At 50.0% G+C, this 18273-nt stretch overlaps 1 protein-coding gene across 1 annotated transcript in view; it reads right to left on the bottom strand.

The window, feature by feature from the left end:
• The window catches only part of SLC25A22 (solute carrier family 25 member 22), a 53021-nt gene that overhangs the window by 17194 nt on the left and 17554 nt on the right, over positions 1-18273 (bottom strand). Inside the window, exons 2-5 of the mRNA XM_074918162.1 lie at positions 13062-13174; positions 8884-9009; positions 5206-5261; positions 54-144 (exon numbers count right to left, since the gene is read on the bottom strand). Of these exons, the coding sequence (XP_074774263.1) occupies positions 54-144; positions 5206-5261; positions 8884-9009; positions 13062-13081 (293 nt within the window). The 5' untranslated portion in view covers positions 13082-13174. The remainder of the gene's footprint in view (positions 1-53; positions 145-5205; positions 5262-8883; positions 9010-13061; positions 13175-18273) is intronic.

Here is an 18273-nt window from a genome sequence, read left to right as displayed (position 1 = left end):
CAAGGGCTGCTGTCTTTTAAGCTGAAGACAAAAGGTCTGCACCTCCTACTCACCCATCTTTGGAGAGGTGATGCCGGAAGAAGTCATTGGCTGCCAGTTTGATAGCCTTTTCTGGTGTCACTAGAGTCAGGTTCACTGCAGCCCCTGGGCAAGGAAAAGAGGAAAAGGCCATTGGAGAATGAGAATAAAGGAATCGTTAACTGGATTCTTCAGGAACATGTTGTAACTCCTGCTCAAAACCAAGGACGGACAAAGGAGAGCTCCTAAGCCACCAAAGGGGTTTAGAAACATGGAACACCAATGGAAATTAATAGGATTTCTGTCTCTCAAGACATTGGGCTTTCAATACATCCCCTGATGTGTTTCTACTCCACTTCCAATAGGTTTTTGCAATTTCTTTAGCTTCACTACTACCTCCCACCCTGCATACATGCATCCTCTTCTCTCATCCAAGGATGCATTCCTCTGAATCCAGAAGGATGCAGATCAGACCTTCAAGAAAGGAGTACAAGTTGGATTAATAACCAGTCCCAACCTCTTTGCAAATATTTTGTGATGCTGAGAAGCAAAAGCCCCCTGCCCCTCGTTCTCACTAGCATCCCTGCCCCACCACGACCAAAAGCAGAGCAGCTTGCTTACCAGGCAGCCCAGAAAAGGCAGAACCTGAAAGGCCTGGAGGCTGGTTGAAGTCAACTGGCTCATCCACACACAAGTCAGCCAGCCCTAGACCAACCCTTGTGCCTTCTCTCGTATATCACCACTGGGTGTCACCCTCAGAACAGCCACTGTTGAAGTGGCTTTTTGTCCCCCACAAGCCACAGGGTGCAGAAATTCCCCTCTGAGCACCACTGTGGCAAGGCTTGCTGGGAGACCTGGGGTGTAAACAAGCCTTGGCTCCCCCACCACCCGCTGGAGTGCCCCTTTGTCAGGAGCAACAAACAGCAAATCCCCACATTGTGCCTGCCACAATGAACGGTCTGCATGGCCTGGCCAGCTGCTGGGGGCCATGGACACCGGCTTTAGTGCAGCACAGTGGCTGCGAGGCAGCTTTCAAGCTGCCCTGGGGGAAATGGGATGAGGGGAGGGCCAGTCCCTTCCGAGCATACTGGATTTTGCACCATTAGATTAATGCTGCAGAATATTCTCCTCCCTTTAAATCTTATGGCTCAAAAAATCCTCCAGTGGATGACTGAAAGCTCTCCTTGCCTGCCCTGAAGCATACTGAGCTTCAAGTCCTCCAGAGGAGCTTCACTTGAGACTTGCTAATGGCCTATGAACACCTTTGCAAAGAAAAACACAAATACTAGGGTATACCTTTTGCATTTATGCATGCTGTAGAGATTTAAACAACTTGTCCCAAAGCTGTGTTTTCAAAAGAGAAGCAGAGAAGCCTGCACACCCACTAGGCTCCAAAGACCTGGTGGGGTTTTCAGTTTGAACACAAGTTGACAGGAGCTATCAGGGCTCAACACACCTAAAGAAAGGCAACTCAATCCTCTGTTCCTCAGGATGGACTCCCAAAAATTATTAAAGAACTCCTAAATTAGACATGGAAAGACACAGGTTTAGAGGGACTTTCCTCAGATGACAAAGTCACAACTGGGACTTTTGGATCAATACAGCTGAGACCAGGACACGGGAATCCTTGACTCCACATCCTCTGCTCAGAGGACACATCTCCATTACATGGAAAATGGCATCAGGAAAACAGACAGCCTTTGCAAACCATGTTGACTCTTGCATGTGACGAGAAGCCACACAGAGATGATCATCATGCTCTACCTCCACTTTTTAATGCCAGTCATATCAGGATCTACGATAAAAATCAGGCTGTGTGGGTTTGCAAGTGGAAGTGGTTACCCATGAAGCATTTCCTTGAATGCCAAGTTGAGGAAAACTTCAAGTCCACTCCTAATGGCTACAAAGTAAAATGCCTGTACATTACTGACACTCAGCATAAATAACCACTTCCTTGGAAAAACAGAGAGAGAAAGAAAAAAAATAAACCCACTAGTCTAACACCAGTGCAAAGGGTTCACTGAAAGAAAGAAAACAAACTCCAAACCATCAAACAAGGAAGGTAAGGAAGAAGTATGCTCCCACATGCTGACTTCCTCCAGGAACTGAGAGGCTTTCACAGCAATTTCTCCTTCAATTGCAAATAAAGTAGAGGGTAAAAACACGTAACAGAGATGAACCTGGGTTTTTTCCTCCATCTTCGATGTTTTCAGTAAAGCTGCTTAGCAGAGAAGGGATAATCCCTGTCCTCAATAATCCACAGCAGTTTCAATTCACTGGAGGAGGAGAAACTAGATACTTCAGCTGCTGGCTGGATGCTTTCCACAGTGCTTTCTACCTTTTCACAAAATCTCACAGCTCTTCAATTCTAGCTATGCCAATGACTATGTCCCTAATTAAAGCTAACCTCGGCCTATAGGCAACACTGCATGTACCAGAAGCAATGGCAGACTAACAGAATGCAAAAGTTGCAATCATTAAAAAATACAAAATATTTTGAAAAGAAGTACAGAAGCACTACAAAGAACAAAATCAAGTAGAGGCAAAACCAGATGTTTGCCAACTGAACTTGCAAGCATCCCTCTTCTCACTGAGCCTTTATATACCACCAGCAACCTACATAACGGGAGGATTGAGTCATCCCCAGTGCAGCACTGGTGCACGTGGGACGTGTTATTAGCAGAGGCCAGGGAAGGCTGCCACACTACTCCAGCTGAACTGCAGCTTCCCTCCAAATGCTGTCAACAGCAAAGGGCACTTCCCCAGCCTGATCTAGGCCTTTGGCTCCCGCCAGCTAGGCTAAATGGATTGGGATTGCCTTATACATCACACAATTCACTATGGGCTACTCATACAGAGCAAGGACTGTCTGCCCACAAGCACCCTCTTAAAGTATCCTACAAGTTCAAGCACTGAGGAGCTCTGATTTACACGTAAAGGAGACCTTAAGGGGGAATGGTTGTGCCCAAGCAGACCCCTTCTGCCATCCAACAGAGGCCGAGTGCCCTGCAAGGGACTCCTCCATGGGACACAGCAGCTGCCACTTTAGCACATTAACATATAATCCTCCCAACTTCATCTTAAAGGCTGAAAATAAGAGCTTGTGAGTCATACAGCAACTTCTGCTGGAGAACTGGGACAGATGGAGGGAGCAGGAACCAATCCCACCATCTGATTTCCATCTTCCCCTGTCTGCAAGGCTGAGTCGTCTCTTTACCTTCCTCCCAAAAAAGTACTCACATTCTTCACAAATCTTGGATGCATTTTAGCTGCCCATTCTCTCCCCAGGAGGAAAGGAAGGGCTGCTAATGCCAGCTCACAGAACTGTGGCACAGAGACCAGGACTGCTGTACTTGGAGGACTCACCTTTGCATTCTGGCCATGCTCAAGTATCTATGAATTTCTGGAAAGAGCTGGAGCTATTCACAGAAGCCCTCTCCAAACCCACCTCCCCATTTAATAGTCAGAGGTGACAGGTAAAGTCAAGCCATAATCAGCTCCCTGAATAGAGGGGGTACAGGGTTAGTGGGACATGGACCAAGCTGACCAGACTCATTATGGCTGGGAAAAGCAAGAGCTATGCAAAACCCTCTGCACCCTTTGAGATTTCTGCTTCAGAGTGAAAAGTAGCCTGGAGATGCACATCCCTTCCATCACCCTACACCTTAGAGGTCTCTCCCAAAAGCCCTGGTGGGTCCTACAGTCTTCCCTGTAAGTTTCTAGAACAGCTTCTTCCTTCTGCTCCCCAGAAAGCAAGCTGTAAATATGCAGTGGCGGGCTAAGTTAATGCAGGCTCTGTTCCTGGCTAGGAACACAGAAGCAGCCAGTTTCTGGGAAAAACCAAGGGGGAACACGTCACTGCTAGCACTGAAGATGGAGCTTGCCAGGGTTCCTCGGGGTTATTTGTCTTGTTGCCTGCTCCCAGGAAAGCCGGCGCAAAGCAGCCAATCCATCCCCAGCATCAGCCCCACTCCCCTGAAACGCCCACCAGTAAGTTGGGCAAGAGGTGCTGCCTCAGCAGGCAGTGCCTGCTCCCAGGCCGGCTGGCCGCAGCGCCTGCCTTTCCTCAGGAGCTAGGAAAGAAGTAGCAAGAGACCCTACTGCTGCCAACAGCAAGGTGCCAGCATCTCCAGACTCCCAGTTGAGAAAAAAAACAAACAAACAAACAAACAAAAACCAAAAAAAACCAGAACAAGTACTGACTTAATCAGAGCAGTACTTTAATCAGGCTTTATCAGTGAATGAGTGCCACAAAGAATGCTATCTGAACACCTCAGAGATAAAAACTGCATATTCAGGCAGTTGAATACCAGTACATAATATGAACCAGAGTTCAGCATTGGCTAAGCCAGCTGGACTGTGCTGAAAGCAAAGAAGGTATTCCACATTTTCCCCTTCTATGAGTAAAGTCAGAATTTGGCCTGCCATCCCTCTGTCCTCAAAATCTTTAAAATCTTTCAGGGATTTTGTGTTTAAATTAGAAAAGGTATAAAGTTAACTGAGGAACTCACTGCTGCAACAGATAGCCTAAGCCAAGGAGCCAGGAGATTTCTAGCAGCTTAGCACACAACAACCAAACAGCTGAAGCTCTACCATGAGCCAAACTCTGATTTTCTTACCACCCCAAGGGAGTTTTTTCTGGTGGCAAGTTATTTTTTCAATTTAATTTTTTTTTTTTAAATCACAGCTTGTCTTAGTACTTGAACAAAGCACTCAGGCATGCTCGAGACACAGCTAGTTTTGGAGATGAGCTACCAACCAGATGGGACAGCAGGCCTGACCACGTTGGTGGTTGGCTTTGACGTAAATTCAATCATCAGCCGCAAAGTAAGACATTTCAAGAGGTTTGCTACTACCCCCCTGACAAATCTTAGTGTGCCCAAGCTGGGAAACACACTGTCCTGAAACAGCAGCTTCACTGAAACTGCCAGTAAAGATGGAACGTCAGTAAATGGTAAGGTTTAACACCAAAACAGCCATGAGGAGGGCTCAAGACCTCAATGGAAGAGAGCTGAGCAGGCTCCTGGCGTGGGGGAGTTTATTTTCAGAAACAGCTGCATCTTTCAACATCTTAGGATATTGCTAGGTTATTGCTTTATAAGCCAGAAAATATGGCCTTTTCCTCCCACTTACACACCAGTGCTCCCAACGCAAAAGCTGCGCCGTGCCCGAGTCAGCTTTGCTTACCTCTGTACATGCCAAAGTAGCCTTCTGACCGAATTGTTTTAATGAGGCAGTCAGACCTGCAAACAAAATGGAGAGAGAGATAAATCACGGCAGCTCAAAGGTGGGCGAGAGCAGAGAAAAACAAAACAAATCTCTTGGAGTGGTTTTCATTTACGATCTGTCAGCAAAACCCTGAGCCGAGAAGGGAACTGTGTCAGCTGCTGAATGTGCCATTGTTCAGGCCTGAGTCCAATTTCAGCCCCTAATTCACAGGGGCTTTGAAACCCCCGGCTCACCCCGCACGCGCTGTCTGCTTTCTAGAAACACAAAAGGGAAAAGTGTCACTGCGAGGGCTGTTTACCCAGGGTCCCCTGTGGCAAACATGCATGAGATGCTCTAACAAGCCGATCCCCATGCACCTCCTTTTAAATCCAGCTCTGGAAGGGAAATAAGGGGGGGGGGGGGCAAAACCCCCAATGCTGACTTGCTTGACTTACTCCATGTAATTTGACACAAGCCACACAAACGCTAGATGACCCCAACGCTCAGTCAACTGTGACCTCCCACACAGATTAAAGCACTTATTTTTAACACAATGGGCCCTACAGCAGGCAGCGAGCCTCAGGCTCTCACCCTGGGGAGAGCGTGACAGGGTGCACAGAGGTCCGCTCCACTGGGAAAACTGTCACCTTCTTTGTTTTAGTTACATTTACTGCAAACGGGAAAAGTGTGCAGAGCGCTGTGATGGCTCAAAGGCACAGACTAACACCTAACAAACCCAGAGGGGCAGTTCAGGAAGGCAGCACAGGTCCCCTGGCAGTTTCCCTCTCTGGACCACAGCTGCATGAAGCCCAGGCACTGGCTGAAGGTTGCTCTGGGGTCTTTGGGAAGGGACAGGTACTTGCTGTGGCCAGAGGGGAAGGGAGAGGTGCATGTGCATGTATGTATACATAATTAAGAAACAAAAAGCTCTTTTAAGCAGTAATAAGGGAAGCGTAGCTGATGAAAACAAGAAGAGATTTCTAAGAGATTTGGCAACACAAGGAGTAAACTTCATCTCCGCTCTGTAGTAAAGTTGAGGTGGGAGAGAAGGAAATACAGAGTTCCCTCGAGGGTGTTATGGCCCTACTCAGGTCAAGACTGTTCTAGGGTACCCCGAATTACTTGTGAAGAGCCCATCCTGCACTGCTGACAGTTGCAGCAATGAGTTTCCCTCCCTTTCTGCTGGGACTCCCCACATACTTTGGGATCTCATCCTTCACACACACCACTCCAGCTCCTGCAACCCATCTCATTCTTGGGATCACAGAATCCTTCCGGTTGGAAAAGCCCCTTGGGATCATCGAGTCCAACCCTCAGCCCGACTCTACAAGTTCTCCCCTACTCCACATCCCCCCACAGCTCATCCAAATGGCCCTTAAACACCCCCAGGGATGGGGACTCCCCCCTCCCTGGGCAGCCTGTTCCACTCTGACCACTCTTTGGTGAAACATTTTTTCCTCATGCCCAGCCTGACCCTCCCCTGTTGCAGTTTAAAGCCGTTCCCTCTTGTTCTGTCCCTGATCCCCTGGGAGCAGAGCCCAGCCCCAGCCTCTCTGCAATGTCCTGTCAGGAGCTGCAGAGAGGGATGAGGTCTCCCCTCGGCCTTCTCCTCCTCACACCGAACGCTCTCAGCTCCTTCACTGGCTCCTCACAGGATTTATTCTCCAGGCCCTTCCCCAGCCTCGTTGTCCTCCTCTTCACTCGCTCCAGCACCTCGAGATCTGCTCACCCAACACATCTACAAGCCCCAGAAATCCTGGGCCACTTCTCTCCTATCCCACCACAAGAAGATCTTCCACCACAATGCTCAAGGCAAGGCATTTTCCTCAAGCCAGTGCTGCTGCTTTGAACAACGTGGCAGAGAGGAGAAGGGGAAGAGCTGCTCCCGTCACGCTCACGCAGCCCCACTGTAAGGCTCACACATCACTCCCAGCCCCTCGAGCTGCAGCAGAGCGAGATGGAGCCAAAACCATGCCCAGCTCCTTTCTCTCCCTGAAAAAAGGGAGTCAACAGCCAACTAAAATTATATATAACATACTTTGGGCAGCACAGCTCAAAAGGCCAGCTCTCTCCAGCCCTCAGGGCTGCTCCAAAGTGTCTTCAGCTCTTTCAACAGAAAGGCTCCCCCAATGCCAATGGTGTCTCGAGCTAAGCAGAAGGCAGGCATGCTGCCCAAGACAGCCAAACTTTTAAATGAACCTGCTGCCTTCCTGGGCATTCAGCAGACACCTTTGAGATCTGGTATTGATGGGCATATAGTATTTCCTGAAAAATAAGCCCCTGTAACTGGGCAGCTCAGACAAGCCATTGCAAATCCCTAGCTAATGTAAGGGTGTCTCTGGATCTCTGGAGACATGCTCCATGCATGGTAACAGCATCCTCTTAGTGCCTCTCCCTTGTTCCTGGGTAGGACACAGGACAGCCTGATGTTATCTACAGATGTGTCGTCCCCATTACTTCCTTGTCCTTGCTGGCCCCTCAGCAGACCTTTCTCTTATACCCCCTCAAAGAGCTGGCCCCTCAAAGACCCTTTCTCTTATACCCAGCAGCCCAAGCTCACTTTCCCTACAGCTCCTACCAATGCCCAAGGAACACCTCCAGCATTACTCATTCACATCCAGGCTTTGTCACAGACTCTTAGGAGGAGCCAACTCAAACATACACAGTAAATCCTGTGCATTCCTTAACAGTGCCTCATCCCACAACTCCTGGCTACAGAGGAGATCTGCACTCAACTGCTGGAGGTTAAAACCCTCTCTCCTACTGAGCCCCCCTCCAGAGATGAGGTGTCCTGTCATGCACTCCCAAGGGGAGCCTACAAATCCTCCACCCTGCCCAAACTCCTGTCACTGTCACAGTCAGGGGGAAAAGGGATCCTCAGGGATGAGAAGCAATCCACAGCAGCAGCAGGACACAACAAAAAGGAGAGGCAAGGCAACACAGGAGGCCGCATCCTGCCTGCATGCCTGGGCACACAAATGCAGGGAGCAGAGAGCGCTGTAACTGTTAAGGGAAGTGCCAGTCTGCTGTGGCACGCCAGAGCCCACAGCTTAAGCTCATGCACAGTTACATGTCATCAGCTAGAGCAAGGAGGCCCAGAAACTAAAGCCATCAATGTGCAGAGCGTTTCCTTCCTACTTCCCTTCTGCCTTAAGTTCTCTGGTCAGGAAAGAAGAAGATAAGGCCTGACTCTGGTTCTTAGGATAAAGCATCTTGTGCTGAGTGTGGTCACAGGTTGACCCCACAAATGCAGTGCTCTAGGCTGGGAATGGGTGACTGCCACCTCTTTAGACACAGAGAAGGAAGGACCTCTGATATAAGAGTCAGGGAAACAGCAGAGAGGCAGAAATTCCCTCATGCACCTGACTGTGGCCGAGCAGAGAATCACACAGGACTCCTTCTGCTTTGGTCTGGAGCCCTGACAGCAGCGAGGGACCCAAACCAATGTGCCCCCTGCAGAGATCTCACCTGCTGGGCTCAGCAGCCTCAACAGCTGCTTTATTTGCTCTAGCACAGCTTGGTTCAAGACTGTCCCCTGGCTTTCCTGGGCACAGCCAAGCTCCTAGAAATGCTGAACTCACCTGAAAGAGGTTAACAAAGTGGGAGGACTCCCTGCCAGAAGCCCCGGGGGGTGCTGCCTGTGCGGGTGGTACTCACATGCTGGTGTACATCCGTTGGCCATTCTGCTGGTTCTGCAGACGAGTTTTTGCCAGGTCAATGGGAAATACACAGGTGACCCCGATGAGCCCAGCTATCCCTCCATTGATCAGCTTGGCAGGTAAACTGTAAGGGGATGAGATGCAGAGAAACAGATGTCTTAGCACCGGGATAACGTCAGGGGAGGGAAAGAGGAAAGAATAGGGCTCTTTTGCACAACTAGAGTTAACACATCACTGTATGACAAGACTGTCCCCCTGCAGTGGGAAGGGAGCTCTGCCTCATGGCAAAGCTTGGCCCTTGCTGGACATACAAGGGAGGAGGGGAAAGCAGCGCACAGCATCAGGATGAACCACTGATAAGCGAAATGGAGCCAAACAGCTAAAGCTAGGAGCAAGGGAAAACCCTCTCCCTCAGGACCAAAGGGTTTCTGTTCTCCCTAGGGGTGAAAAGACAGAGTGCTGGACCATCTACCATGTGGAGAGACTTCAGTTAGGGCCTGATGGCATCCGAGCCAGCAGGTTTACTGGCAAATGCTACTCAGCACCGCAATCAGATACACATCTAATGAGAGGTTCGTGACACGTCAGCTACTACCGTCATGTGGGAACGAGCCCAGCAGAAGCGCCCAGCTGGCAGCCAAGGAGCAGACAGCTACAGCTCCAGGAAACTGTTTCCAGACCCACTGCCTGGGGCGAGGGGAACACACACACACACCAACAGGCCGGTGAAACCACCGGACTGGCAGCCTGCACAGCCGCAGATGCAGAGACGTGAGCTCATACCTCTCGAGGAAATCAAAACCTGGCTGGCTGCATGCGCTTCCAAAACGCGGGGCTTCTTCTGCTCGCCTGTTGTGTTCCCACAGGGAGTTCTTGCCAGTGGTGCTTAGTGAAAGTCAGAGCAGCTAAACATGAATTCCCAGCAAATTCAATTACAAAAAAAAATGTCCAGCACTTATATGCTCGATAAACCACTACACACAGAGACAAAGGAAAGCTGTTTGAGTCTGCTCCCTCCAATAAAGTGCAGGATATGGCTCCCTGAACACAGGATGTGTCGGACATTAAACTGACAGCAGTCCCAGACTGCACTGGCTGGGCCGGTGAGCTGAGCCTTCCCGCGGGGGCAACAAGCACGCTGCCTTTTGGGACAGGGACATGACACTCTGGATGGGGTCACAGGCAGCATTTCCCACTGGAAGCCGCAGTGGTGAGGCTGGCCATGGAGCGGCGGGGTGAAGCTCTGCAAACGTGTTTCCCCCGCAACGGCGTTGTGGAGCACTCTGCATCGAAGAGCAATTGCAGAGAGGATTGATAAGCAGCCAGGCTGAACTAGCTGCCTCTCAGCTCCAAGCTGGAGGGAAAGGCAGGATATAGATACTCAGGGTTTCAACTTGAGGTCTCCCTGGGGGAAGCAGACAAAAGAGGGGTGGAAAACAAATGCTAAGCATGACCTCAGCACTCCAGGAAACTCCTTTCAGCCTCCACTCTCTTGCAGCCAGAGCTCCTTCCTCTGCAACACACACACTGGCTGGCACAGCTGGAAGAAGAGGTGCCAAGGACAGGCAGAAAGACCTGAGCTCAGTCCATATCCCCAAACAAGACAGTGCTGACCAAGATTAAATCAAGCACAGCATATTAGGAAGGCAGGCTAAAATCAGTGCATGAGCTCAGCACAGGGCCAGACTGCAAGATCTCACCAGCTCAAGATTCTCTTGCCTCGGGGATCTTTGCACCACAGTCTGAGAAGGGAAGTGATTTGCCTGCAAACTCCTACGCTCAACTTGTTCTCAGGACATGGGAAAACTTCAAAGGGTAAGCGTCACATCACTAGTGCTCTCCTTATTTAACCCACAGTCACACTGAAAGAGGAAGTTAGAGACCGGAGTGTTCAGATGGAGGCACCGCTGGGAAGGAAGGTGTCTCAAAACAGGATCACATCAGCCTCCCCAAATACAGCTCCAAAGTCACTGCTGGCAAGTCACGGACTGCAAGGCACAACCAGTACCCCTTTCCAGCCTCAGCACTGCCATCACTTCTCTAAGTGTCCCTGAGACGCCCAGGGCAGGCAGACACTTGCCTCTCAACAACTGTTCCAACAGTGAAATCATCACAGGGTTTATATCAGGTGGGGTGAGACACAGACACGTGGCAAACATCTTGCCTGCTGGCACTGTAAGCGCAAAAGATTCCCCAATTTCAGCACAGACCCTGGCCATAAAGGGGAATTGTTTGATGTGCCTGGGCAAGCCAAAAATTTGGGCAACACGGGCTGCAGAGAGCCTCTCACTCTGTGGGTGAGAAACCCTTGCTCAATACCCCTGTCACGCCTAAATCCAACCATCCAGGTTCCCCCATGTGCACTGTGGAGGGAGACTAGTGCAGACGGACTGTGCAGCAGTATCTGGTGAGATGCTGAGATCAAGTTCCATGTGCAGTGCCACAGGGATACAAACCTCTGCTGTGGATTTTACTCTTTTGGTATCAATCTCACTTGGCTGAGGGACGACAGATGCACGCTGCGAGGGAAGAGGGGTTCAGTAGATCGTCCAAGTTTAAACAGATCTCCTTGGCTTGGCTGCCTGTGACTGCTGCAGACTTGTGGTCACATAGATGGGAGAGATGAGTTAAGTGGGAGAGGTGAGGGATTCGGGGCACAGAAAAGAACCTGAGACACAGGGCATTGCACCCGAATCAACAGCTTTTTCTCTCGCAAGACTAAGTCAACGCACTTTTCACCTTGGTGCTCTCCACTCTCTCGTGTGATGGGAATCCCCAGTGCCTGGTCTCTGTGTCCTATTTAGCTTCTGCACAGCTACTGCCTCTCACTACCTAAGTGCACAGGGATTAGTGAAACAGGGACAACACAGCCTAGCATACAAATAAAGCCATTTGCTCAGGTTAACATAAGAAGGAATAGAAAGGCATCCAGTTTTCCTAGACCTTCTCCTCAGGCCTTTTAACTAGTCCCTGTAGCCAGCAAGCTCCTGTTCACAATGCCAAGAGCACATCAGAGGGGCTGGGGGAGATCTTGAAGGGCACATCTTGCCTTCTTTCAAAATACCAAGCTTCAAATGGCCACAGACATCTGGTCCTTTTGCTCTGCTGTGGTTATCAGGGACATACACCCATCAGGCTCCATGGAGGTAAATCTCAGTGTGCACAGGTGTAAGAGAAGAGTGCTAAGTGCTCTCCAAATTGGGTAACTGATGACGGGCAAATCTAGACACATAAACACTCCACAATGCTGTCTTGTTATCAGCACAGCTCTGGGCTGTTTTCATTAGCAGAGGGCAGGCATGCAGGAAGATATCCTAATCATGGCAAACGCTAAGAAGGGGCAGCCCTCTTGCTGTAGCATTCAGGCATTGCCAAGTCCTGGCCTCCTGTCACCAGGTTTCATTCACTCACTGACCCCTCCTGTCCTGAGCCAGTAACCTGGAGAAGCAGATGTTAGAAGAGGACCAAGACCCCACAGGAATCCCACAGCATTGTCGGAGTCATTTATCTGCGGCAACTTCACAAGCAGCAGAAAGTTAAACCCACATGCAGTACTGTGCAGATCTATCCAACACAGCTCTTAGGAAGCTCAGGGTACAACTGTATCTTTCCAGAAAACGCATCCAGATTCATTTTCAGGGAGGACTCAAATCCAGCCTTTGCATATGCCAGGACCAATGCTCTTAAGTTCCTGCTGTGCACTTAAATGTCATTAATTATTGTTGGTACTTCATGTTCCTGCAATCACTCAAGCATTGACTGGCTTTAGAAGAAGGGCACAAGACTGTATCTGTGTGGACTTTCTAATGACAAGCACTGCATCCTTGGCTGGTCAAGGAGGTGGCTTTGCTGTCAGCAAGCTGAAATCAACAGGTCAAGCTGACCTTTGAAAGAGGTAGAAACCAAGTCATGCAGGGTAAAAAGCAGAGGGCAGAAAGAAAAAGACAGTGAGAAAAAAAGAACTGAAGAAAGCAGAAGTGTGTCAGCATGGCAAAGACAGAAAATAAAAGAATGTTGAAAACAAGTAAGAAAGGAGCAGATCAGGAATCGGAACTGTTTAAGGCCAAAGAAGATGATCAGGTGATCTCTGTATCACAAAAGAGATTAAGGTTTAAAATCTTTAACAGAAAAATCTAAAGCACAATCAACAACTCAAAAGTTTTTTAGAAACGTTACCTGATTTGTTTATCAGCCATTTAATTCAAACTTGATTTGTTAAGAAATGAATCTGTTTCTTCAAATCGTTCCTTGATTTCTTTTCAGTCACGTCTTTTTCACTTCAGTTTCTCCTGGGAAAGGAGAGAAAGACACCAAGGAGACAAAGTTGAGGCACTTACATTCTTCCTGAAGCTCAGGTCCTACTGGCCAAGCTGCAGGGTGAGGCCAGCTGAGGAACAAGTGACTTATGGAAGCTCCTGGTCTCTTCAGAGGAGACTGAACTCCAGAGGGAGCCGTATAAATGTGTGTGCGCGTGTGTATATAAATACAGAAGCACATGTGGAGGGAAGAGCTGCCAGAGCTGTCAGGCTCCAGCAGCACGTGAGGAAGGGCAGTAGCCAGGCAGTGCATGAGCTCTGCCCAGCAGCCAGGACAGCAGTACCCATCACAGCTCCCTCGAATTCCAGGGAGCATTTCACACAGCACCACACGGACCTCCAGCCCGCTGCAGGTTCACCCAGCCACCCCAAGACAACCACGTGCCATCGTGAGACCCATTCAGCACTTCCCTCCAACACATATGTACTGTTCTTCAGTCTTTAAAAACCTGCTCCTCCAGCGGTTACATTCCTTCCTCTATTTCCCAGCCCAAACAGTTAGCCTGTGCTCAGTCTTGTGCCAACATTGTCTTAAGTGGTGTCTCTCCCTCCCCACGCCATTGATGCGACTTTGCCCTTTGGACCACTCCTTTCAGCTCAGCACAGCACCGAAGCTCCAAGTCTACAGGAAACGGTCCTCTTCAAGACTCTTAATTGCTACTGTTTAACGAGAGCTGGTAGAAGTGCCACACAAAGAAACCTGGACACCGGAGAAAATTCCAGAAGCAGCCACAACCTTCAGCTTTCTGGAGGTGTCCTTATCTCCTCCTCATCTCCAACCTGGGAATCAGGTGCCCTGTGCTTTCATCAGGCATCTCAGCAGCACTCGGCCACTCTCCTCTTTCTTCCCTTCCAGCTGCCACCTGGGTGGTGAGCCAGAAGCGGAGATATCTTTGCCCTTTGCCTCCGGAATGGTATTTGCCCTTTAACTGCGGATTTCCTAAGCCACACAGGATCTCACATCCAACAAGGTGACTTTCAAGCTGACACTTCTGCTCTGAAGATAACCGGAGGGCCAGAGGCATTCCCGAGAATAAAAGGTCCCCGGAAAGTGTAAAGAGTTGGTGATGGTGCTAACAGGTAGTGAGAGGGGGTAAGGTTAACAGCAAGTGCCGAGGGCAGGGCAGCATGAAAGGATTTGCAGTCCCATGCTTGGGCAACACGAGACTCTATCTGCTTTTTCTGGAGTCCCACATTCTGCCAAAGCCATGAGAGACCAGCACATGGAAAGGGGCTCCTCCCCAAAACAATGCACAGAACCTCACTCACTTACACTGTTACACCTTCCATCCCTTCCACGACTCCTCTTCAGACAGTTTACATGATCTTGACTCATCCGTGGAAGCAGAGCTTAAAAATCTCCAGATCAGCTAAGTCTGCACTTCCTGAGTGAAAATCACACCTTTTGCTGCATGTACTTTCATATGCATGTCCACATGAGTAATTTGGTTCAGGTTAATCTAATTCTCTAGCATTTTAACCAGAATAAGACCAAAACATAAAAACATAGGGAGACCAGTTGCTGAAAGCCTGTAACCCTGGCATAAACAAGCCCTGAACCATTGAAAGTCAACAACACCTATACCCTCAACAGGATATTTGTGGTTTTTGAAGCAGCAGCTCTGACAAAATACATTCACCACATGGTCCTGACACCCTGCTCCAAGCTCTGGCAAACTCCTGCCTTGTTGCCCCTGCTGCAACTTTCCCTGCAGAGGGGCACCCTGGAGGCCAGGCACCCCTCCTAAGGGGCAAGGCAGGGTCTGATAGAGAGGCTAACATTCACCACTGACAGGTAGCCAAAACAGATGGACACACACATGTATCACAGGGCTGTTTCTTACCTGCTGACACGAGTATGGTGACGGGTGTGGGAGGAGATGCTACCGCACTGAGAGGAACCTGGGACGGCTGGGTTTAGCTCTCTCCTCCCTTTTCCCTTCTTTTGGCTTCAGCTCTCCACCTGCCCAGTAACTGCAGAGCCCGACCCAGCTGTCCAACCCAGCTGGAAAACTGCTGCTGCTTCCCACCAGGGAACAGATGCTCCTGCTGCAGCTGCACAGCAGGAAAGGGTAAAAATAATCTTCCTGGGTTTAAAAACGGGCAAAGTTACAGATTTCCTTGGTACTGGCTGTACGGCCAGCAAATGCCAGGACTAGTATCATCTCCCCTAACAAAAGCTACCCAGGGGAAGCGAACGATGTGATGATTTTACAGCATACACCAGCACTTGATAACTGTTTATACAGCACCTGGCAGAGCAGAGGCCTGAATGTCCATGGCTAGGGGATTTTAATGCATTAAGGGATTTTAATGCACTGAAGTGGAAAGCTTATTTGAGCTTTGTTTGTTTAAACAGAGCTCCAGCAAACGACCATTTGCAAAACAAACCCTAAGTCACTGCAAACTCTATCTGAGCACTTTGGTGTAATCTACAGAACTCCCCGAGTCCCTTAAAAGTTAGTGAATGATGAAGCCTCCAGCGCCCTGGCCAGGGAGCTCCCGGGGAGAGCTGGACCACAGTCCCTCACAGGACAGGAAAACAGCTGCTGCAGTCCTGCAGTCTGAGAGGAGGAAAATCACAGGCTGGGAGGAGAATGCAGGTAAATTTACAGGATACTTAAAAAACAAATCCAGAACAACATTACATATTTAACCTAAAAAGTAAAGAGATTAAGTAAAGACCTAAGTATATCTCCCCAAGAACACAGTGCCCTCGGGAGTGCAAAAAGGCAAACAAAAGCAGGCAAGCAAAGCTTCTGCAGCCAAGGAGGGGTGTAGCTCCAAGGATCCTCTGGGAGAAGGGTCAGGGAGCAGTGCCTGCATCTTCCTGGGAAACCTCCCATCAGCACCTGCACTGGGGCAGTAAACAAGCCAGCAGCACCAAAAGGATGCTGATGCCTCAAGAAAGTCTTTGTATGGCCAAACTTCACAACCAGTCAGTCAACGGCGCTGCAGGAACTGGGAACCAGCATGGCACAAGCAGCAGAGGAGCCGGGAGGAAACTGGTAGTGAGTGGGCAGAGGAAACGAGAGCTTCCAGAGACCCACCTCAAAGCCGAAGAGGCTGAGCAGCCCTCACAAAAGGAGGGTCCTCAATCAAACATCCCGCAATTAAGAGAGCAAGAGCTGCACGGGTGATGAATTATGTGGCATTAATTCCTTCCTAGAGTGCTGTTAACACAGCTAGGCATGGATTAATGCCCCATTACTCGCACACCAGGACGTCTCTTCTACATTTATTAAAGTGATCAAGCAAATTAGTGTCAGAGCGACACGCACACCACAGCACAGGGAACTGCCTCTGTGCTAGGCAGAGAAGCAGTGCAAACAGCCCAGAGCTCACGCTGCCACACGTAGGTAGACCAGGAGCCTCCTCAGCGCAGCCTCTCCCCTGCTCCCAAAATCCATCTCCAAAGAGCAACAGAGCAGCCAGATTGTGGGTACCACAATGCAAACCTAGCCAGCTTTGGATGTACCTCGTCCCTACTGGCTCAGACACTGGCAAAATGGTGCTATTCTGCTCCCTTGCCTTGCCACACACCACCCAGATGGTGAGGTTTCCTCCAGGATGGCATACCACAGACCTGCTGCACTCCAGATCAGCCTGGGGCACGGGGCTGGACTCTTAACCTTTGGTTCTTGCCTCATCACCTGAAGAAAAAGTGCTTACTAGAGAATCACGGCCAGCCTGGGGCATGGGGGGGAGCACACAGTCTCATCACACGCCACATCTGCTGCCAGCAAGCTTGGATGTAAATACAGGGACCCAACAACTCCACAAGCCAGGAATCATCATGGGAGAAGGGGCAGGTTAAGGTTACCCACACCTCTGACCACACTCATCGCATTTATTGCCACCACACTGCCCTATGGCTGGGATTGACACCTCTACCCCCAGATGCCACTGCTCTGCCTGCACTCTGACCCTGGGGGTCCCCACAGCTCAGCACCCTCCTTCTTGTACCGCTCTCTCTCTGCCAGGCTGCCAGAGCCACCACGGGCACCCCAGTCCACCAGCTTCCCCCAGTACTGCCAGCAGCCCCCCGACAGAGGCCAGCTCTTCACTCCTGCCCTCTGCCAGCCCTCCCATTTCCAGGCACTCCCCTCCCTAGCAGCCCCTCTCAGGCGCAGGCTGTCGGACACGCCGATTTATCTGGGCACACACAGGCTGCCGTTTTGACAGGAGACCTTTAGCCAATGTCTAGCTGGCGCTGCGGCCGAAGGAAGCAATCCTGTCCTCTCCCTACACCCAAACATGTGTTCCCATCCCTGCTTTCATGCCAGCACAAACATTTGTGCAGAGTGGTCAGGCAGGGATGAGACAGAACTGGAGGCCAACACATGCTGGAACTGTCACTGAAAACAAACATTCAAACTACAACCTTGACTGGAAAATAAACAGCAGAAGGGGAAGACAGGGCTCCCTTCAACTTATTTCCATTTGTTTCGAGAGCAGACAAACCCAGTGCCCCAGCCAGAGAAGCCAACATCAAGAAGCAGAGCTCACAAGGTTAATGAAAGGTGCAAAGCCATGCCAGCATCCACTGTGTCGAGAGGACACCACCATGCGACCGCTCACAGTCGGGGCAGAAAGCAATCAGCAACTAGTACTTGCTTGGGAGGGGAGAAACCCTCTGGGATCAGCATACCACTTTCCTTCACAGCACAAACGTGTTTGAAGGTGTGGACACCACACCAAGTTTTGCTAACGACTGAAGCAAAGCTGCCATCGCAACAGTAAGGTTTAAGGAAACTAAACTGCAAATATTTCCTGAGAGAAGTTGCTTCATAGATGCAGGCCTGGCACAAAGGGCACAAGGGAGCCGCCACCGGGAAATCTCACCTGGGGAGAAGCTGTCAACTTGGCTCTTGCCAGCTCGTGACATTTTGGGATGGCATTGGTGGCAGTTTCATCTTTACTGCTTGCTTGCCCTTCAGCTCTCAAAAGCAGGGACTGCCATGAACTTCCCTGCAGCACCAGGCAAAGCATTGGTCCTCAACAAAACAAAGCAGCTCTCGAACACACAGGTGTCCCAGACAGCACAGCCCCTTCATACAGATCCGCCACCA

Source organism: Athene noctua, chromosome 14, assembly GCF_965140245.1.
Source record: "Athene noctua chromosome 14, bAthNoc1.hap1.1, whole genome shotgun sequence".
NCBI classification, from domain to species: domain Eukaryota; kingdom Metazoa; phylum Chordata; class Aves; order Strigiformes; family Strigidae; genus Athene; species Athene noctua.
The sequence above is the reverse complement of the archived record's forward strand: the minus strand, read 5'-3'. Positions and strand labels throughout refer to the sequence as shown.